This window comes from Mirounga angustirostris, unplaced genomic scaffold, assembly GCF_029215605.1.
Source record: "Mirounga angustirostris isolate CCGP_5_RB_7025 unplaced genomic scaffold, mMirAng1.0.hap1 SCAF_6, whole genome shotgun sequence".
NCBI lineage: Eukaryota > Metazoa > Chordata > Mammalia > Carnivora > Phocidae > Mirounga > Mirounga angustirostris.
The window spans coordinates 124,393,682-124,416,237 of record NW_026991714.1 but is presented as its reverse complement, the minus strand read 5'-3'; the positions used below and the strand labels follow the sequence as shown (position 1 = coordinate 124,416,237).

General features: G+C 50.4%; 1 protein-coding gene across 1 annotated transcript in view; it reads left to right on the top strand.

The window, feature by feature from the left end:
* Positions 1–22,556, top strand: part of SLIT1 (slit guidance ligand 1) — a 164,302-nt gene that overhangs the window by 5,345 nt on the left and 136,401 nt on the right. Inside the window, exons 2-3 of the mRNA XM_045878537.2 lie at positions 16,064–16,135; positions 18,219–18,290. Coding sequence (XP_045734493.1) covers positions 16,064–16,135; positions 18,219–18,290 — 144 coding nt within the window. The remainder of the gene's footprint in view (positions 1–16,063; positions 16,136–18,218; positions 18,291–22,556) is intronic.

The window sequence follows — 22,556 nt, the reverse complement described above, 5'->3', positions numbered from 1 at the left end:
CGCCATACAAATACTTATTACCCAGAGCAGATGACGGCCGGGCCTTGGGCAGTAGCCAGGGAGCTGGGCTGTGCTCGGGAAGGGGGGCGGTGGTGGTGGAAAACTGGCTCCTCTTTTTGATGGAGTTTGCGACCCCCTCCTCTTCTTTCTGGAACCCAGCCTGTGGCGGACAAACAGCTGTTGGGCACCTGCCGTGTGCATAGTGTTGAGAGAGGTCCAGAGTGGGGACCCGCTCCCCAGGGAGTCTGCAGGCTGGTGGGCGAGAAAGGTCTGTCTGCAGAAGAACAAATGTGTCAAGATGTCTCTAGGGACACAGAGCACAGTGGCTGCCCGCAGGCTTTCGTGTGAGAATGGCCTCGTTTGAATCCTGCCTCCATCAACGACCACCTGAGGGATCCCAGCCGGCTCACTAGTGACTCAGTTTCTTCATCTGTAAATAATAATAGCACTTACTTCGCAGGGCTGTGAGTTCAAACGAAATACTGCGCGTAGAGTGGTTAGAATAATACTGGCACATAGAAGGTACTCTGTCAGTGTTAGAGATGAGGAGATGGGCGTGCAGGTGGGAAGGAAGGGCTGGACTGATGGGCCTTGAGGACTGGGCAGGACCTCAGGAGGCACAGAGCTGAAGTGAGAGGGTCGGGGAATCAGGGGCATCAGAAGGTGTGTGCCGTGCGTTTGGGGAGGAGAGTAAGGAGCAGATCCAGCCAGTGGGGTGCACATTTGTGTTGCTGAGTTCTGAGAGAGGAGATTCAAGTAATGGGTGGGTACCAGGTCATGGAGCTGGGAAATAGGGATCCATCAGAGGGAGTGTGTGTATTTTTATACTTTTTTTTTTTTTAACTATTCAGTGATTTTTTTAAATCTCCAGAGTTGTGCAAACATCAACATAATCCTATTTTAGAATATTTTTATCACCCCCCAAAAATCCTTTGTGCCATTGTAGCTTTTTATTTTGTTATAATTTCAAGTTTGTAAGAAAGTTGCAACAAAAGTATTAGGAGTTCCTATATATCTGTTGTCCAGATTCAATTGTTTATATTTTTCCCCATTTGCTTTATCATATATTGTACACATGCACAATTTTGGGGGAACTATTTAAGAGTAGGTTGGAGGGGCGCCTGGCTGGCTTGGTTGGTAGAGCATGTGACTCTTGATCTCGGGGTCATGAGTTCAAGCCCCATGTTGGGCATTGGCATGGTGTTTAAAAAAAAAATTAAAAGAAGATTAGGGGCGCCTGGGTGGCTCAGTTGGTTATGTGTTCGACTCTTAGTTTCCATTCAGGTCATGATCTCATGGGTCATGGGATGGAGCCCCGTGTCCAGCTCTGAGCTCGGCAGGGAGTCTCCTGGAGATTCTCTCCCACTGTCCCTCCCCCGACTTGGACGTGTGTGTGCCCTCTCTTTCTCAAATAAATAAATCTTAAAAAAAAAAAAAAAGATGAGGTTGAAGATGTAAGTTTTTTCCTCTAAATAGTTTGGTGTGTGTTTTTCTGAGAGGCTATGAAAATCAGAAAATTTAACATTGATACAGTACCGTTATTTACTCTATTGTTCATGTTTGCATTTCGTCGATGGTCTCAACAGTGTCTTTTGTAGTGATCAGAGGTGTGTGTAGGATCACACATTACAATGACTTGTCACGGCTCTTTAGTCTGCTTTAATTTGGCCTAGTTACTTGGCCTTTCTTCACTTTTCTTGACCTCTACATTTGTGAAGAATACAGACCAGTTATTTTGTAGAATGTCCCTCAGCTTGGCCTCATCTGCTCTGTCCTCATTGTAATATTGAGGTTATGTCCTTTTGGCAGGAATGCTAAGTTAGTGATGTTCTGCCCTTCTTAGTGGGTCATATCAGAAGACACATGACGTCAATTTGTCCCAGTATTGGTGATTTTCATTTTGATCACTTGGTAAGTGGGTGTCTGCCAGGCTTCTCTGCTGAAAAGTTACTATTTCCCCCTTTATTATTAATAAGCCATTTGTGGGGGGGGGCTACTTCGAGGCTATGTAAATATCCTGTTCTTCACCAGAATTTCACTAGGGTTAACACCCATTGCTGAGACATTTCTGACTTCCTCTTTTCTTCTCCGTTTATTACTTGGCATTCTACTGCAAGAAGGAACTTTCCCTTCTCCTCCATCTGTTTGTCTTTATTACAGTATGGACTCATGGATTGTTATTTTATTCTTTGGGTTATAATTTGTTATTGTCGTTATTTATTTTGCTGTTCAGAGTGTCCCATGTTTGGCTGGTGGGAGCCCCTTCAAGCTGCCCCTGTGTCCTTTTGAAAAGACCCTTTGAGCACTTACCCCCAGAGGTTTTGAGTGGAGGGTGACAAGTGCAAAATAGTGTTTTAAGACATTCTGTTCACTGACTTTGGTGTGGGGGAATAAATGGAGCTGGAGACCAGCTGGCAATGGGGAGACCAGTTGGTTATGGTTACCGTGACTCTGATTTCTGGCTTGTCTGGGACAACAGTTTTGCTGCCATTGCTGTATTTTTATTCTTTAAAAATTTTTGAAAACTTGCATTTTAAAATAATTTTAGACTTGCAGAAAAGTTGCAAAAATAGTACTGAGAGAGAGTTGCCATATACCCTTCACCCAGCTTCCCCTAGTGTTCGTGTCTTTCTTATCCATAGTGCAATGATCAAAATTAAGAAATTAACATGGGTACAAGACTATTAACTAAGCTACGGACTTTATGCAGATTTTACCAGCTTCTCCACTAACGTCCTCTTTCGATTCTAGGATCCAGTCCAGGATTCCACATGGTGTTTAGTTGTCATTTCCCCTTATTCTCCTTTAGTCTGTGACAATTCTTTAGTCTTTTCTTGCTTTTCATGACATGGACACTTTTGCAAAGTACTGGTAAGTTACTTTGTAGAGTACTCTTCACTTTGGCTTTGTCTGGTGTTTCCTCCTGATTGGACTGAGGTTATGGATTTTTGGCAGGAATGCAATAGGGATGGTGTGCTCTTCTCGGGGCATCCCATCGGGGAGTCGGTGACACTGATACATCTCATTGCTGGTGATGGTAACCTTAATCTCTTGGTTACGATGGTGTTCTGCCAGTTTTCTTCCCCTTGACATTCCTGACTTTGCATCTGCAGTTAATAAATATCTGGGGGAGATATGTTGAGACTGCCATTGCCTTTTTGTCCTCAAATTCTTACCTACTAATTTTAGCACCCATTAATTTATCTTGCCTGCAACCATTATTATCCAATTTTGATTTTCTATTTCCCTCATTCCTTCTACATTTATTAATTGGAATTCTTCTGTAGGGAAGAGCACTTTATTGCTTTTTAAGAAGCTGGTTTGTTTGATGGGTACCTTGGGTTTTGAGTTTCCTGAGGGCAGGGGCTGTGTCTCATGTATCTTTGTATTCCCATTGTCTGATGCATGGTAGGTGCTCACAAAAGGTGTGTTTGATGAGTTTTTTTTTTTTAAACATTTAGTAAGACATTTTCTGTTTCTGATCTTTGCTTTAGAAAATATAGTCATTATGGGTTGAGTAATGGTCCCCAAAGATGTCCATGTTCCAGTCCTGGGAACCTGTGACTATGTTGTCTTACATGGCACAAAGGGCTTTGCAGATGCAGTTAAGGATCTCGAGATGAGAGATGATCTTGCGTCATCGGGGTGGGCACGACGTCATCCCTGGGTCCCTGTAAGAGAGAGACAGGAAGGTCAAGCCTGGAGAAGGAGATGTAACAATGGAAGCAAGAGGTGGGAGTGGTGACAGGAGGGGCCATGAGCCAAAAGTGGCCTCCCGAGCTGTAAGAGAATACATCTGTGTTGTTTCAAGCCCCTGAGCGTGTGGTAATTTGTCACATCAGCAGTAGGCCGTGGCCACAGTCCTCATGGAGTTAGGCCACAGAGGCCGAGGCACAGGAGGAAACAGATCTAGACCGAGGCAGAAGGTGCAGAGAGAGCACATAGGAGGGTCATGGGGCCCCAAGGCTCCAGCCTGGGAGAAGGATTTTGTGAATGGAGTGAACATGGTGAGGGCGGGTGATCCTGGAGGAGAAGCTGTGAAGCTGGCTTCTATCTCTTTTGTTTTCATTGCCAATAATCAGCTACAGGAAAAAGACGACCCTAAGGATAGGGATAGAGGATGGTTACTCTGTAGAGTATGTGGACTGGAGAGACATTTGGGAGGACCTCATGGCAAAGAGTTGGAACAGAAACTTCAACGGGAATAAGAATTTCCTGGGCGGGGGGGGGCACCTAACTGGCTCAGTTGATAGAGCATGCAACTCTTGATCTCGGGGTTGTGGGTTTGAGCCTCATGTTGGGTATAGAGATTACTTTAAAAAATAAAATCTTAAAAAAAAAAGACTTTCCTGGGAAGCTGGCATAAAATGCAGATTCCCAGGCCCATCCCAGAAAGATGTGGATTCAGCAGGTTTTTGCAAAGGCAATTCAGGTGATGCAGATGCAGGAGGTGACCAAAACACCATGTGGGAAACACTGCTTCTTGCTGGGGCTTCCTGGTGAGGAAAGTACGTCCTTCGTAGACCCATGAAGATTGCCTTTAGTTTCTGCCCACATTAAGATGGCAGGAGGTAAAATGACTGAAAGTGGTTAAAAGGTAGACTTCCAGTTATAAAGTCAGTGAGTCCTGGGGAGATAACGTACAGCATGGAGACTGCGGTTAATAATATGCTATTGTATATTTATTGTATATTTGAAAGTTGCTAAGAGAGTTGCTAAGAGAGTAAAAGTCCTCATCACAAGAAAAAAAAAGTAACTGTGTGAAGTGACAGATGTGAACTAGACTTACTGCACTGATCATTTTGCAATATATACGGACATCTAATCAATACGTTATATGCCTGAAACTAGTGTAATGTTGTATGTCAGTTGTATATCTCAATTAAAAAAAAAAAGAGGGCAGGCAATGAGGAGGAGGAGGTGGGGAGGCCGGAGGAGCTCCTGGCCATCGGTGGATCGGAACTTGGCCCGTGCCAGAGAAGGAGTTTGGAGATGGGGAGGAGGCTTAACCTGGGAGAGCAGCCAGGCTGTCTGAGGACCAGGGCCGAGGACAGCTTCTGGACCTGTGGTGGGGGCTCACTGGCCAAGCTGGGCAGTTGGTTTCCTGGGAGAAGTGGGAGGCAAAGGCAGATGGCTGGCAGCGAGTTGGTGGTGAGGAAATCTGTGGGAGGAGAGAACACGCAGGAGCTCCGAGGGGGAGCAGGTGGACTGGAGCACTGAGGGGAGGGCAGCGATTTGGAAAGGAAGAGCCAGCCAATTGGGGATGGGGGAGATGGGTCAGAGAAGGAGAGTGGCAGCGAGGAATTGGGATGGTATCAGCGGTCACCATGGAAAGCCCCCCACCCGGGCCAGGCTCTGAGCGATGCTTTACCCTCCTCTGCCCTTTTACTGCTCACAACGGTCCTGGGAGGAAGGTATTATCACCACTCTGCTGATGATGAGAAGGTCGGAGAGGTACATCATCTGCTGGGGGGCACAGATGGCTGGTGAGTGGGGTGCCCAGGGTCCCCGAGTCTTGAGGCTCTGAGACGTGTACATGTTTAGTTTTAAATTGGACTACCGTACCACATATCTTGGTAAGTCCTGGCTTCTTTCATCCACTCATTTATCAAACATTTATTCAGCCCCTATAAAACCCCTGTCAGGGCTTAGCATTGAAGCATAAAGGCAAACCAAGGCCAGGCCTTGGTAACGAAGAGACTAGGGTGGGGTCTGGACCTCGGAACAGAATACAGCATGGAAATGGGGTTAACAACTGGGCCCTGACCACCTCCTACCCATCAGGATGACTGCTCTCAAAAACCAGGAAATAACAGCTGGTGGGAGGGAGTGGGGACACTGGCACCCTGGTGTACTGTTTCTGGGAGTGTAAAATGGTGCACCCCCCTGGAAAACATTCGATGATCCCTCAACAAATTAAATAGAATTACCATATGATCCAGCAAGTCTGCTTCTGGGTGTACCCCCAAAAGATTGAAAACAGGGTCTTGAAGATATCTGTACACCCGTGTTCATTGCAGCATTATTCACAAGAGCTAGAGGGTGGAAGCAGCCCAAGTGTCCATCTACAGATGAGTGGATAAACACAATGGGGTGTATGCATACATATAGTGGAATATAATTCAACCTTAAAAAAGTAAGGAAGTCCTGTCACATGCTACAACGTGGATGAACCTTGAGGACATTATGCTGAATGAAATAAGCCAGTCATAGACAAATACTGTATGATTCCACTTATATGAGGTATCTAAAATAGTCATATTCACAGGGCACTTGGGTGGCTCAGTCGGTTAAGCATCTGCCTTCGGCTCAGGTCATGATCCCGGGGTCCTGGGATCGAACCCAGGTGGGGTTCCCTGCTCAGTGGGGAGTCTGCTTCTCCCTCTCCCTCTGCCCCTCCACCCTGCTCATGCACTCTCTCTCTGCTCTCTCTCTCTTGCTCTCTTTTGCTCTTGCTCTGTCTCTCTCTCTCAAATAAATAAATAAAATCTTAAAAAAAAACAGTCAAATTCATAGAGACAAGCAGAATGGTGGTTGCCAGGGTCAAGGGGGAGGGAGGAATGGAGAGTTATTGTTTAACGGGAACAGAGTTTTGGTTTTTCAGGATGAAAAAAATCTCTGGAGATCTGTTGTACAACAATGTGAATACGCTTAACACTACTGAACTTAAAATGGTTAAAGTGGTAAATTTTGTTATGCGTATTTTATTGGAATTAAAAAAAAAAAAGAGCGAGCTGGGCCCTGGAGTCAGACATGCTTGGGCTTGCCTCCTCAACCCAATTATCAGCTAGCTGATCTTGAACAAGTCACTGAAATGTTTTTGCCTCAGTCTCCTCATAATGTGAATCAGAACTGATAATAAACATTTGAATCAGGTGTTATCATGAGGCTTCAATGAGTTGGCTTGGTTTTGAGAGTATAGATATTGCTAGTATTCAAGCCAAGGCGACAAGACGGGTCCCCAGGAGCCTGGGGAAGAGAGGGATCAGTAGCAACTCTGCCCTGGCCTGGGGCCCCCGACTACTCCTCCCTGGGGCTTCTCGAGTTATTGCATGCTGGAGGGCAGTCCCAGCAGCTCTGGGGTTGGCACCAGGCTTGTGCGCTCTGCTGAGGGGGGGTTGGGGGAGCCTCCTGATCATGACCCACCCGCCGATGCCTGAGGACTGTGGGCAGGGCTCCACCCGCTGATGGGAGTGTGGGCCACGCTTCGGCTGAGATATGCCAGCAGCAGCTGGGCTCGGTGGGCAGGATTGCTCATTCAGCCTATTTTCCCTCTGTTTAGTGAACGCTTACTGTGTTGAGGGTGTTGGGCAGATCACAGGGAGCGGACCAGAGGTGGCCTCTGCCCTTCCTCGCCTGGCAGGAGAGAGACCGGCCTTTAACAAAGGACCTCATATTGCACACGACTCTAAATTCCAATCCCGGCTCTGGGAGGGGAGCTGAGTGAACGCACAGGGGGGGCTGGTTTGGAACAGATGTTTCCACTGAAGCCCTGAAGGATGGCAGGGGTCAGTCAGGTGTGTGTGTTGGTGGGCAGGTAAGGAGGAGAGGGCTGTTCTGGGCAGTTCTGGGCTGAGAGAGCAGCATGGGCAAAGGCTCTGAGGCAGGAGTGCTGGGGTGTTGGAGGAAGTAGGGGAGCGGAGCAGCTGAAACCCTGGGGGCTGGTATTCTCCTGTGAGAGCTACTGAGGAAGAATCTGTCTTTTAACTTGTGGGCTGTGTGGGAAGTCATTGGTAACGCTCAGTGTCCTCTGTGTGTGGAGCTTTTCTTGGCGGATATCCGTTTGGGGGAGCATTTCTTTTTAATTTTTGATTTTTTTTGTTTTAAAATTTTATTTATTATTATTTTTAAAATATTTTATTTTTAAGTAATCTCTACACCCAGCATGGGGCTCGAACTCACAACCCCGAGATCAAGAGTTGCATGCCCTACTGACTGAGCCAGCCAGGTGCCCACCAAATTTATTTATTTTTAAGTCAAAGTATAATTGACATACAGTGATAGATTAGTTTCAGGCGTACAACATAATGATTCGATAAGGGAAAGCATTTCTCTCCCTCCCTTCCTTCCTTCCTTCCTCCCTCCCTCCCTTCCTTCCTGTGGGCTCCACGCCCAAGGTAGAACCCAACATGGGGCTTGAACTCATGACACCGAGATCTAGACCTGAGCTGTGATCAAGATTCGGATGTTTAACCAACTGAGCTACCCAGGTGCCCCAAGGGAGAACATTTCTTAATTAGTGTAGTTTTTTTTTCTTTTTTTCCTTTGCTTTGGGGGGGCAGGGAAACTTGGAAAACTCCCTCAGCCCATCGCTGTTTGGAATATGTACATTTTAATGCAAATCTGTTCAGGCCTTCAAGAACTACTTCCTGTAGCATCTCTGAGGTGCCAGGTACCATGTTAGGCCCTGAGGATACAATGGTGAGAAGCAACCAACACAGCCTGTGTCCTCGAGGAGCTTATAAACTTCTGTAGGGGCAGAGAGAGCATTCAAGGAAGTCCCCTTACCCATATAAAATTGCCTCTGGCTCATGCTGCAGGAGGGCTGGGGCGTTCTGCAGGTCTGTGATAGGGAGTTTGACCCGCTGGAAGGAAGAGTTGGAATCAGGCAAAGAGGAAGGAGTATTCTAGGCAGAGCGGATGGCTGTTCACAGGAAGGAGCGGATCAGAACGGGGGGCGTGTGGGGCAGGCCACGGGGGCCTTGTCACTCTCGGTGAGGAGATTTTTGTCTCAGTTCCAAGGGCAATGGGGATTCATTGAAGGGCTTAAGTGGGGAGTGACATGATCAGATCTGCATCTTGAAAGGAGCCCCCTGGCTGTGGCTAGGAGAGCAGATTGGAGGGGAGCCAGAGGGAACGTGGGGCTCCAGGCACAAGGGCATGGGCGTGCGGCTGGGTGGCCTGAAGGTTGGGGTGTTCAGCCTGCTGTCCGGGGCCATGGCTGGGTGGGGAGATTCTTCCTTCCCTCCGCTCTCTCTTCTGACTCTGCAGGCTCTCACTGCCAGCGATTTGGCCTGCAGGTTGGGGTGTTCAGCCTGCTGTCCGGGGCCATGGCTGGGTGGGGAGATTCTTCCTTCCCTCCGCTCTCTCTTCTGACTCTGCAGGCTCTCACTGCCAGCGATTTGGCCCGCGTAGTGTTTCTAAGGATAGAGCCGAGGTGTATGGTTCCCCAGCCCAGAGGCCTGTCTCAGCCCCAGTCAGAGCTGCGTGTTTATTTTTTTGGGGATCCGGCAGGAAGGGATTTGGAGGGTGGCCTGAGCCTCCCTGCTGTCATTGCAGGCTTGGGGCGCTGTGGGAAGGTTCTGGTCCCTTAGGGAACTAGCCCTAGAAGGTGGTGGAACTCTAGGGTAAGAACTGCTCGTGAGGCACGCGGGACCCCCAGAACACGCTGTGAGGGACCCAGGCTGTTTATTCCCATGGCGCTAGAGGTCCGAGGGGTTCTTTCAGTGTATCACCAAACACCCAGGTTCTGGGGATCAGATTCTTGTTTTTGAGAGGATTCAAGAAATCCTTGTGTGTTTTTGTTTTTATCTTGGTAACTTTGCTTCAGAGGATTTTCTCCAAAATCTTCTACCACTGAGGCTTTTCTTTCAGGGTAGGACCACACAGGAGCTGATGGAAACCAGGGCCATTGGCCGCTGGAGTGTATTTCCTCCTGGGGGAGAAGGATGGATGCACACTCCTCACTTTTGGAAGAGAGAGAACTGTCTTAGGCCATCTTCCCTGGGCTTTCCCATCACGGGGCCTGCAGGGCATGGGCAGCTGCTGGACCCCCGATCAGTGGGGCCCGGCCCATCCAGCTCCAGCCTGAGCCGAGCCTGGGGCACCACCTTCCTGGTGGAGCCTTGTCCTTGAGGGAAACCACAGCAACAGTGGTAGTAAATTAATCTCCGTAGGTAATATGGATGCAGAGAGCGTGCCAGGCCTTACTCTCGGTGTTTTAGAAATATTAAGTCATTGGGATGCCTGGGTGGCTCAGTTGTTAAGCATCTGACTCTTGGTTTCAGCTCTGGTCCTGATCTCGGGGTCTTGAGATCAAGCCCTGTGTTGGGTTCTGTGCTCAGGGGGGAGGCTGCTTGAGATTCTCTCTCCCTCTCCCTCTGCCCGCCCCTCTTTAAAATAAATAAGTCTTAAAAAAAAAAAAAAGAAAGTAATATTAAGTCATTTACACCTCACCACACCTCTAAGAGGTGGGTACTATCATTATCCTCATTGTACAAATGGGGGAACTGAGGCACAGAGAATTTGAGCTACATGCCCAAGGTTACACAGCTAGTGATGGTGGAGCAGGAGTTTGAAGGCAGACATTTTGGCTCTAAAGGCTAAGCTCTTAGCCACTAAGAACACACATGGTTCAGCCGGCTGGGGACCCCCTGATATTGTTGCTTAGGCAGAGCACGTGGTCTTAGAACAGGCCCCGAGGGTTTCCTACCCAAAGTCTCCAAGTTGTTTCTCATGAGCACTTGGGGTGAGGGGTGGCCTCGACAGAGTCGTTGGCAGGAGGCATCATGATGGGGAGAAAGGACATGGAATCATACCGGTAGCCCTACCCCTAGTTAGCTGTGAGGTTCTGGGCCATCGCTTCACCAGTTCTGTGCCTTAGTGTCCTCCTCAGCGAGGTAGAGAGAACATGACTCGACTCCCTGTGAGCGTGAGGGTGGAGTGAGATGAAGCGTGCTCGGAGTTAGGCTCGGAACCTGCACACAGTGGGTACCTGGTCGGGAGGAGTGGCGGATGTGGGCTCTGGCGGCAAGAACCTCAGGGAGCCTGGGGAGCGCTGGGTCGGGGTTCTTCCTGGAAACCAGGCCTGGAGCCCCCCTGGAGGCCCACCTCGCTTGGCTGCTCTGGCTGCAAAGGTCTTAAGGTCACAGCAGCTTCTCCCAGCTTCTTTTTTCCCAGGCAGCTTGCTGGGGAGGGGGTCTCCATGGCAACACTCAAGGACCACCTGTTGGAGGAATCAGGCGCTGGAGAAAGATGGCCTCCTTGCCTCATTCCAATGGCCTCTGCTGAGGGTTTGAGGGGAAGTGGTGGGCCTATGTTGGGAACTCCATTCTCTGGGCCCAGGTGGCAATAATGCCTCCTTTGCAGCCCTCCGACCTGGGTGCCTGATGGGAGCTGCCGCTGCCTCCCAGGCTGCCTCCAGAGGGCGCTCCCCTGAGAGGACACGCTTGGCTCCTGGGTTAGAGAGCGAGGCTGATGGGGGGAGGCAGGGGGCTGGGGGAGCTAGGGTGTCCATGGACATTCTCGTTCGGAAGCATCAGGGCCTCCTGAGAGAGAGGCTGTATTTGCCGCATTGTTGCGCCTGCTGTCCCAGGTCTTTTCCTGCATGGGGGTGGAGTGGGGTGCGGGAAGTGAGGAGGACGGGGTGGAGCCGCCTGATGGTGGGCTAAGGAACGGGTCTGGAGTCTGAGCAGTGGGGCTGGTGCCAAAGGGGAAGAAGAGAGGCATGTGACTATGATGTCGCCAGAAGTCCCTGTGAGCCCTCCACCCCCAGCCCCCAGCCCACCTCGTGGGAATTCCAACCTCAGGGATTCCTGACTTCCATGTTGGGCCCTGCCTTGTTCAGACAAGTCTTTTAACATTTTCCTTTGCCTCAGTTTTGCTGCCTGTGAAATGAACAATTATTGAAGTCAATTGTCTTATAGACCATGGCTGCCACGAGAAAGAATGAGCCAGTTATTGTAAAATGCATCAGCTTTTTCATGACTTTTGGCTGAATAATACCCTATCTAGGAATGTATTCCTCCCAAATGCCCACCAAGCTTTGTGCAGTGTTGTTTATAATTGAATGATATCAAAAGAGCCCAGGTGTCCAGTAGCCGGGGTTCAGGGAATGTCCCAGTAACTTGATATATTCAAATGCAGGGATAATTGATGGCCATCAAAAATCATCAGTGGGGAATGAACAGGGTATAGCATTGTGGAAGGAATGCATACCATGTATGTCTGTCTCACTCATCCCCATATCTTCAGAACCTTGCAAAATGCTTTGCAACTTGTAAGTCTTCAATCAATATTTATTAAATTATTTCAACTACATAAAAATTGTGTCCAAAGAAAACAGGCTTGGAAGAAACTATTCCAGGGCGCCTGGGTGACTCAGTTGGTTAAGCGACTGCCTTCGGCTCAGGTCATGATCCTGGAGTCCTGGGATCGAGTCCCGCATCGGGCTCCCTGCTCAATGAGGAGCCTGCTTCTCCCTCTGACCCTCTCTCTCATTCTTGCTCTCTCAAATAAATAAATAAAAAAATCTTAAAAAAAAAAAAAGGAAGAAACTATTCCAGAATTTTTTTTTTTAAAGATTTTATTTATTTATTTGAGAGAGAGAATGAGATAGAGTGAGCATGAGAGAGGGGAGGGTCAGAGGGAGAAGCAGACTCCCTGCTGAGCAGGGAGCCCGATGCGGGACTCGATCCAGGGACTCCAGGATCATGACCTGAGCCGAAGGCAGTCGCTTAACCAACTGAGCCACCCAGGCGCCCACTATTCCAGAATTTTAACAGGGGTTAATTCTGGGGAATGAATTTATGTGTGATTTAAATTTTTTCTTTATTCTTCAGAAAATTGAAAAAAAATTCAACAATGTACATGTATTACTCTTATTTTTATTTATTTTATTATTTTTTTTTAGAGAGAGAGCATGCATGGGTGGGGGAGGGGCAGAGAGAGAGTGGGAGCGAGAACCCCAAGCAGGTCCATGCCCAAAACAGAGCCTGACGGGGGGCCTGATCCCAGGACCTTGAGCTCATGACCTGAGCCAAAAACAAGAGCCAGACACCCAACCTACTGAGCCACCCAGGTGCCCTGTATTACTCTTATTTTTAAATGCAGTAACTGGAATATTTTGTTGGCTTATAAAAATATAGATATAATTTTAAAAATTCAAGCAGGGGTGCCTGGGTGGCTCAGATGGTTGGGCATCTGCCTTCGGCCTGGGTTGTGATCTCAGGGTTCTGGGATCAAGTCCTGCATCGGGCTCCCTGCTCAGCGGGGAGCCTGCTTCTCCCTCCCCCTCTGCCTCTCCCCCTTTGCTCATGTGCTCCCTCTCTCTTTCTCTCAAATGAATAAATAAAATCTTAAAAAAAAAAATTCAAGCAGTGCAGAAAAGCATAAAAAAGAAACTAAAACCAGCACTTAGCAGTTATAGGCATTAATATGTGGCAAACAGCCCCCAGGGAGCTTGCTCTGCACACATCCCAGGATGGACATGGGTGTAGATTTTACATGAGGGGGCTCATAGAATACAAGCTGTCTTGTAACCCTTTTACCACAAACTGTATCATGGACATCCTTCCCTGTGAGTACAAAATGATTTGTACCCTTTTAAATGACTGCGTAGTATCTGGTTTCTCAGATGTGCTGGAAGGTCAACTAAGTATTGCTCTGGTGATGTCCATTTAAGTTTAACATTTTTGCTCTTGTTATCAGTGCCGATGTATCGTTATGATGAAGAAATTAAAACAACCCAAAATTCCTTGTGGTTTTGGGTTTGGGGATGAAAGTTTCAGCAGGATGGCCCAAAAGAAACCAGCCCTGCTTGCAGAGGGAACCAATTTGAAGGGCTTGTTGATGATGTTCTCGATGCTTGAAGCATGATTGTGAGCAGAAGGAGCAGGTTGGGGTGCAGTGTAGGTGAGGCTTAGAGGGGCTGTTTCAGGGAAGAATATTTAGTTCAAGAGAAAAGACCCTCACGTTGGGAAGAGCCTGTCTTGGTCTCCTGGGTGGCTCAGTCGGTTAAGCGTCTGCCTTCAGCTCAGGTCATGATCCCAGGATCCTGGGATTGAGTCCCGCACCCAGCTCCCTGCTCTGCAGGGAGTCTGCCTCTCCCCCTACCCCTCCTCCCACTCGTTCTCTCAATCTCGATCTCTCTCTCAAATAAATACATAAAATCTTAAAAAAAAAAAAAAAGGAGCCTGTCTCATGTGGAGAGGGCTTCCTCACAGCCTCTAGGGTGGGACGTGCCTCAGTCTGGGGCTCTCATTACCTTGGAGAGGCCTCAAGCCCCTCTGAGAGATCCTGTTTGAAAAGAGATGCGCAGGGAATGAGTTTTCCCAGCTGCTCCTCAGGATCAGGAGACAGGCTCAGGGGCAGGGCAGGAGAGTGACGGGTTGAATGCGTTATCCACTTGTCACCGGCCCGGCCTGCTGGAAGAAGCTTGGGCCCCCGGATCAGATGGCTGTGTCCACGTCTCTGCTCTGTCATGTAGCAGCTGGTGACCTCTGGAAGACACCTGACCTCTCTGAGGCAAAATGTCCTCGTCTGTAAGATAGGTGCTGTCATACTTTCCAGCCCCTCCTGAGGGCGTCCACAGAGCCTGGTTTCTGGAGTATGTGGAAACTGAAATATGGGGTTCTTAGTGGTTGCAACTCTAGAACATCGTCTAGGCCAAACACACTTCCTAAATGCTTACAGGAGAGGGACCTTGCTGTTTTTCAAAGGAGCTGGGATTTGGGTTGACTGGGGTTGGTAAGTGAGGAAGCCGGGCTGCAGGGGACTGGGGGGTGTGTGCGCGCACGCGCGTGGGGATAGGGGTAGTTAGGTTGTTGCCAAGCATACGAGTGACTGTGACGTGGTGAGAAAGAGGAGGAGTTGGGGTGGGTGTGAACACAGAGCTGCCACAGGGAGACAGATCAGAAGCGGATGTGGGACTGGGTGTGGGGCTAGGCCTGATTGAGATTCTGCTGTGTGTGGTTCGGTGGAAGAACTTTCTGGGGAGTGCTGTAGCTGCCTCCTGGAGGGACCTGCTTTTCTGAGGCTGCACTAGCTCGCTGTGAAGAGAAGTGTCCTGGCAGAGGCAAGTGAGCTTCCCTAGGAGGCTCAGCAGGGGCCAGATAGCCTCTAAGGTGGGGTCCATGTCCAAGGTTGTGGTTGGGGTGGCCTGAGGAGGAACACATGTAGCCTTGAAGGGAGGAAGGGCCAGAGGCCCGGGGGTGGGGTGGGGTTGCAGGCAGAGGAGACACTGCAGCTCAGGCCTGGCCCTGGGATCCAGAGAGTGGGCCCCCTCCCCTCCTCAGCCCTGCCATCCTTCCCCTCGATGCAGGACTCACCTCCTGGTGGGCTCCTGCCTTCAGGCCTCCTCGGCTCCCTGACTTCCTCTGCTTGCTTTCTCAGGCCTTCTGTGATCTGATCTCGCATTCCCCCAGCCCTGCTTCCCACAGCTCCTGACTCCCAGCCTGTCTCCTCCTTCGGCCCCCAGATACTCTGGGGTGTTCTTTCCTGGAACGTCCACTCAGTCCCACTCACTGGGCACATCTGCCTTGTCTTTTAGGCCTCAGCTTGAGTCCCACACTCTCAGTCTTCTTAAAATGCATGACCCACACTGCTCTCCCCTGCTCCGACTCTGGACAGCTCGTAGGAGCCTCTGCCACCAGATGATAGCATCGCTGTCTGCAAGGGGCCCTTTCCCAGCACGGGCCATGCTCTTTTTTTTTTTTTTAAGATTTTATTTATTTGCGAGAGAGAGAATGAGAGACAGAGAGCACGAGAGGGAAGAGGGTCAGAGGGAGAAGCAGACCCCCCGCTGAGCGGGGAGCCCCATGTGGGACTCGATCCTGGGACTCCAGGATCATGATCTGAGCTGAAGGCAGTTGCTTAACCAACTGAGCCACCCAGGCGCCCAGCACAGGCCATGCTCTTTACTTGTTTAGGCCCCAGGCTAACCCAATGAGATAGTCACAGTTATTATCTGCACTTTACAGATAGGGGATCCACCTGAATAACCTCCCATTGGCTAGTTTCCAAATTCTTCCCTGCATGCATGTCTTGTCTGTCCAATCAGCCTGAGCTCTTTCTGGGCAGAAGCCACGATTTTGGCTCCCACAGCTCTCCCAGCGGTGAGCCTGTGCCCTCTGCATTTCCCGGGCTGGACATCTGCTGCAAAGATGGGCCTCGGCTTGCTGGGCCTTGACATAGACTTGGGCGTCCCAGGGCTTGGCTGGGAAGCACCTGGCCCCATTGGGGAGAGGACAGCCTGGAGTTCAGTGGAGAGGGAGTGTGGCACTGAGCCCTGGCCTGGGGGCCCACCCTGGGCATCTCACCATTTCTTTCTCCTTTTGTCCACCAGGGAACTCAACGGGAACAATATCACTCGGATCCACAAAAACGACTTCGCGGGGCTCAAGCAGCTTCGGGTGCTGTGAGTATGGGCTACCGCCCCTGCTCATCATCTCCCTCCTGCCCCACCCTTGGCAATGGCCCTGTGGGTCCTAGGCAGAGCCCTGGCTGTGGGCTGTAGAGTTGTAGGCAGGCACGGCCTCTCCCTGTGGAGTCAGTCTTCAGATGCCTGAGTGGGGCAGGTGGGAGTGATGGTGAGGCCTGAGCAGGGCTGAGAAATTGGGCGTGGCGGCCACCAGTGGTCGCCACCTGGCAGGACCCTGGCTGGGCCCACAGGGCGTCTTATCCTGGAATGAGGGAAGGCCAGGTGACCGTGAGGAAGCTTTAGGTCTCTGGCTTGGTCTGCTGGGGCCGCCAACACAAAAGACCACAGACTGGGGGACTTAAACACAGAAATGTATTTTCTCACAGTTCTTGAGGCTAGAAGTCTGTGATCAAGGTGCCATCTGGGTTGTTCGTAGTGAGGCCTCTCTTATTGGCCACCTTCTTGATGTGTCCTCACATGGCCTTTCCTCTGTGTGTGCAGAGAGAGGTCTCTGGTGTCTCTTCCTCTTTTCATAAGGATACCAGTCCTATCAGATTAGGGCCCTACCCTTTTGACCTCATTAAACCTTGATTACCTCCCTACAGGCTGCATCTCCAAATCACACTGGGGGTCGGGGCTTCAGTGTAGGAATTTTGGGGGATGCATCTCAGCCCTTGACTGTCTCCATCGTTCTTTTGACTCTGTGCCTCAGACAGACTCCCCAGTGAGGCTACATACAGCTCCCCCTGACTCGAGAGGGTAGGTGAGTGGGGACAGTTGAGGACAGAGGGGCTCTCCTCGGGTGCTGGACAGTGGCAGATACCAGAGGTGGCAGGTGTGGCTCTTTTGGGGTTCGCCACTGGCCAGTCAAGGAGCCGTCTGTAGCATTTCCCTTGTCGAGCTGGGCAGGGGTGAGGAGTGAGGAGGGGGAAGGGGTGGATCCCTTCATCTCTTCCTGCTCTGCAGCTCTCAGACTCATGCATGCATTCTGACACGTTCAACATCAGACAGTCATAGGGTCCTCACCCCCTACTCCCAGGGTAGTGCAAGGGTCCTGGGGCCTCAGTTCTTTCAGAACTACTTTGCAGCTCTGAGGGTCTTTGGGGGGGCTGGGGACATTGTGGTCTCTATCTTCACTGGGGTCAGAGCTATTAATCGCTGGGCAGGGGTCTTGCTGCTCCCAAACCCACTGACCTTTGACTCCTTCCCAGGCTCCAGGAATCTCTTCTGAGTCCGGGAAAACCCCTCTTCCCCCTGGCATCCCTCACCCTTCCTGTCCTCCAGCATGGGCTCCTCGACAGCTCAGGCTTTTGGAAACAAGGTGGAGGGAGAGAAGTGTGTTCTAGCCTCAACCTGGAGAGCACCTTGATCACAGACTTCTAGCCCCCTGCCCTACCCCGAACCTCCTCTGAGGTCCACTGCTTAGGAGCGGACAGGGGAAAACGCAGGGAGGAAAATACACTTGACGATCTCAGAAGGTACCACGCAACAAGCCCAGTGCCTGGCAGCCGGCTGTCCTGGGCTGCAGGGAGCGCTGGCGGTGAGGAGGTACGGCCTCATGGAGCCAGAGGCTGACTTGGCAGCAGATGCGGCCAGGCGGTGTAGGGGTGCAGGCAGAGGGGCTGTGCTCTGCCAACTGCAGTGTGTTTGCTGCATGTGTGGGCCTTGCCCGGTTGGCACAGGCTCCCCTCCGCCTGCTGCTGGCCCATCCCCCCCGGCTCTGCCCCTTAGACATGCGCCCTCCGGGCCGAAGGAGGGCCCTGCCGCCTGGGTCCCGGCTTCCCAGAACCAGGATGCCTTTGGAGCCATGGCCTGGCGCTCCGGTGCCCCGTGGGCCTGGTGGCAGCAGAGGGGTCCGCACAGGCTCAGGGGCTGGAAGTGCAGCTTGCTGTCAGGCCTGGGCGTGCTGAGGATACCTGCCGGGAATTTGCAAGGTTGGGGGGCACTTTTGTCCGCTCAGGCCGGGACCTGGGTCTGCGTGCGTCTTGGGCCCTGCACCTGTTTCACTCCCTGGTGCTAGCTATTGCTCAGGGTCCCTGTCCAACGTCCTTTAGCTGTCCTTGTCTCTTTGCTCCCCCAGGCAGCTGATGGAGAACCAGATTGGAGTGGTGGAGCGGGGGGCTTTTGACGACATGAAGGAGCTGGAGCGGTTGTGAGTATCCGGGGGTGCAGGCTCAGGGCGGTGGGGTGGTGCTGAGGGTTCACGACAGCTGAGCCCGGCAGCAAGGGCAGGGTGGGGGAGAGGCCGGCACGCCGTCCCGCCCCCCCGCACCTCCCGCCGGCTGCTGGGAGCCAGGGGCAGCCACAGCCGGAGAAGCGGCCACAGCCTCATCACGAGGTGACATTGAGGACAAAGCGGGTGTCTGCACCCCACACTCTAAATGCAACTCTCTTTGTTGTTTTTCCCTGATAATGCATTATGGTAAAAACCCCACCCAGTACAGAGGAAGTGAAATTGCTTCCTATAATCTCATAGCTCAGGTGTGACCACTGTCCATGCTCCCGTTGTGTGGCAGGGAGGAAGAATGGGTGTGCCAAGGGGACTGTCGGGGAGACCCAGAGGTCACCTGAGAAGCTGCATCTTGGGCGTTCAGGGCCACAGCACAGAAGCTGGAAGGTGGAGATATTTCTGACTTACATGCTTTCTCCAAACCTGGGCTTTTGCATTTGAAAAATGGGTCTTGATCAAGTTTTGCATTTCGGGTTGGCAATAATGAAAAAAAAAGGAATAGGGATGAGTGAGGTGGGGGATGGACACACATTCACCGGGGTCACTGGTCTCACTGTTTTGCTTTGGTTTGGCTCTCAAGAGGTACCAAGAGTCCTAGAGTTCATGCCCTCTGAACCAGAAAGTCCATTTTATTTTAAGGCAGTAATCAGAGACGAGGCTAAAAAATGTATATATCCAGGATATTCTTCGCACATCATTTAAATACAACAATAAAGAAATGGAGAAAGCCATTCTGGTGAGACGTAGGATATCAAGTCACATTTTTGAAGAACAGTGAAGGCCATTGGAATGTGCTCACAATATAATATTAAATGAAAAAGGCAGAAAGTGACGTTTATGTAAATCGCATCAGCTTCTATGTATATAGAACACAGGAGGAGGAAAGTAATTGGGAAGATTAACTCTCATTGCATTGAGTGGTGGGATATCAGGTAACTTTAATTCTACTCTTTGTGCTTATCTTTTTTATGGATTTTCTGACAATGAGTTTATAATGATATAGCTGTAGTTGATTGCCTTACTCTGTGCCAGGCACCAAGATAAGCTCTTTGCCCTACGGTATCTCATTTAATCCTTAAAACAACACTGTGGTCAGTGGTATTTTACAGATGAGAAACAGAGGGGCACTGAAGTTAAGGCACTTGCGTTATTAAGTGATTAAGTGCAGAAGAGGGGATTAGAACAGGGTCCTTTTGCCTCCGAAGCCTGAGCTCTTAATGACTATGACCTAATACCTCACTCTTCTCTTTTACTTCAAAGAAAGTAAGGTATTAAATAAAGGGAGAAGAATATGGTTGTGTCCGTGCCTTCCTGCAGCCTGGAAGAAAAAGCAAGGCAGTCTTTTCTTTTTGCGTTCTTCATCCGGGCCTAAAAGTGAGCGATAAGGAGCCTGCAGCGAGAATAGATTAGTGCAGTGTTTGTTTTCTTTCAAAGGCTCAGAACAAAGTCCACATTCATTACCTGGCTGTGAGGGCCTGATTGGGACCCAGGCCAAACCCCCTGCAGCTCCAGCTCTGGGTGCTGCCACGCTCTGCAGGAGGAGGGAAGGTGGGAGTGGGGTCGACACATGATAGGGGTGGCCCACGTCAGGCCTGTCGCTGCCACCCGGGAGGGGGCAGGGCCCTCCTTTTTGAGTCACGAGTTGTCACTGCAGACTTTGTCCCCTCTGTCCTGTGCCTCTTCCTTTCTTCTGGGGTGGGTCCCCCGCAAGTTCACAGCAGGCGGTTTTTCTTGGGGGGTGTGACTCTCGTGTCCCTGAGGCTGAGTGGCACTCCCTGCGGCCAGCCAGCACCCTCTCCTCTGACTTGCTGGAGACCAGTGGTGGACCCATTAATCATACAAGTTGGATAAAGTGGACAGTCATTAACACCGCACGTACTCTAAACATTCCATTTCAGCGCAGACGTGGAAGTGTGCACTCATCAACCCTCTTCCCCCACCTTTTTTTTTTTGGCCAAGGCTTTTCTTCTTAGTAACTGAGACTGGAGTTCTGTATTGTTTTCCTCACCTACACTACACACAAATTACTTGCTTATGATTTTTGGTTTGGATTTCTTTAAGGTGGAGTGAGATGTTTAAAAGACCCTTAGAAGCAATCTGGGTGAAGAATTCCGAGTTTCTTTTTTTTTTTTTTTAAGATTTTACTTATATATTTTGAGAGAGAGAGAGAGAGAGCACAAGCAGGGGAGAGGGAGAAGCAGACCCCCCACTGAGCAGAGAGCCCGATGTGGGGCTCGATCCCAGGACCCTGAGATCATGACCTGAGCCGAAGTCAGATGCTTAACCGACTGAGCCACCCAGGTGTCCCCCGAGTTTCTTTTGTGACCCTCCTGCCCGTGACCCAGTCTTTTACTTAATTCAACAGCCCTTCAATGAACAGATTTTGGTTTATTGACTTTCTCCAAAGCATCCAATTTAGTTTTTACAGAGATGACTCTTTTCACATGAGTATTTTGTTCACCTCTGTCATAGTTAATTATTAGAAGCACCTCTGGCAGGTAGGTTTGGGAACAGACACAACTGGTTCTTGTAAGCAGTTCCTGTGAGCTTGAGTACAGAAGCGGAGGGGTACAGTCCCACTGGCTGTGGGGGTCACTCAGCCGCCCCGTGCTGGCCGAGGGGAGGCCGATGTGCAAGGTGGGGGAAAGGCATTCTTCAGAACCTGGCTCTAGTACTTGGTCATGACGAGGGCGAGTCACTCACCTCTGGGCATCCCAGCCCCCTCAACTATCACAGAGATAGCCCAACAGAGTCCATAAACATCCGAGCACCTATTAAGAGCCAAGCCATGCGGCAAGATGGTAGAGGTAAAATTTTCCTGCAGGGGTGTTGCAAGAAGGAGATGGGAGGGTACATGCGTGAGCCCTTGTCATACTCAGGGAGCAAGAAGCCCACCTGTGCGTTCTGCTTTCCCTCTGATGGTGACGTAGTACCTCTACATCACTCGTCCCAGTGCCTGGCACAAGCTGAGGGCTAAGAAGGACTGGTCACCACTACTGCTGTCCCTGTCCTTAGCTACCTGCAGCTCCTTCACCACGCTGGGGCCCTCCTTTGGTGTTCTTTGGTTGATTTTCTACTTTATACTGGCTATGGCATTTTTTTTTTTCCCTCTTCAATGTTTTCAGAAATTGAAGCTGGAAAAGTGAGAAAGTCTTGGGGGAAAACAAAACAAAACAAAACCCAATGATTACCAGGCAGTGTAAATACGGGATTAATTTACTGGGCAAGGTTGAGGAACTTGGAGTGATCTGATGTCCACTCCTGTTGCTTTAAGGATTATATTGGTGGTTCCCCACCCCCCCTTTTTTTTTCCAAGGCAGTGATGTGTTTCCCTAGGAGCCTGCCCTTTTGAGTAAACTTCTCCCAGCTGGTCTCCTTGTCTGCACCGTGCTGGAAAATGGTGCCTTTCTCACGTATCAGATGAAGGGTGACCTCCGAGGAGGTGACCACAGACCAGTTACTATTGGCCACAGACAATTACATTTCTTCCTCCCCGCCAGCACAAGAAAGCTTTTACTAAGTTGGTTTATCCTCGTCCAGCGCTGTTAAAGGAGATGGTTGTGCAAGACCCCAACTGTGCTGTAGTCTGGAGGGCGGGGGCTGGGTTTTACACCAGAGCTTCTCCAGCCTTCACGTGCACCCGGATCACTTGGGGATCCTGCTGAAATGCAGAGTCTGACTCCACAGGCCTGGTGGAGAGGCTGCAATATTGCAGCTCTTACCAACTCCCAGGCAAAGCCCCTGCAGGTGGCCCGTGGGCCACAGTGCGAGGACTAAGCTTCCATACTTGTAGGTGGCGCACCCCTGATGGGCGGGAGTCCCGTACTCCAGCGTCAGAGAACTAGCTGCTGACGTCTGCATTTTATCTTCCCGTCCAGGCCACATTCCAGAATGACTTCCCACTCCTGCCTGTGTATATAAAACTGAGAAGTTGTTCTGTCCACCAGAAGAGCAAATAGAAATGATGGACGTACTAGTCATTAAAAACAAAGGGGCTGTTCTTGGGGCACCTGGGTGGCTCAGTCGTTAAGCGTCTGCCTTCGGCTCAGGTCATGATTCCAGGGTCCTGGGATCGAGCCCCACATCGGGCTCCCTGCTCAGCGGGAAGCCTGCGTCTCCCTCTCCCGCTCCGCCTGCTTGTGTTCCCTCTCTCGCTGTGTCTCTCTCTGTCAAATAAATAAAATCTTA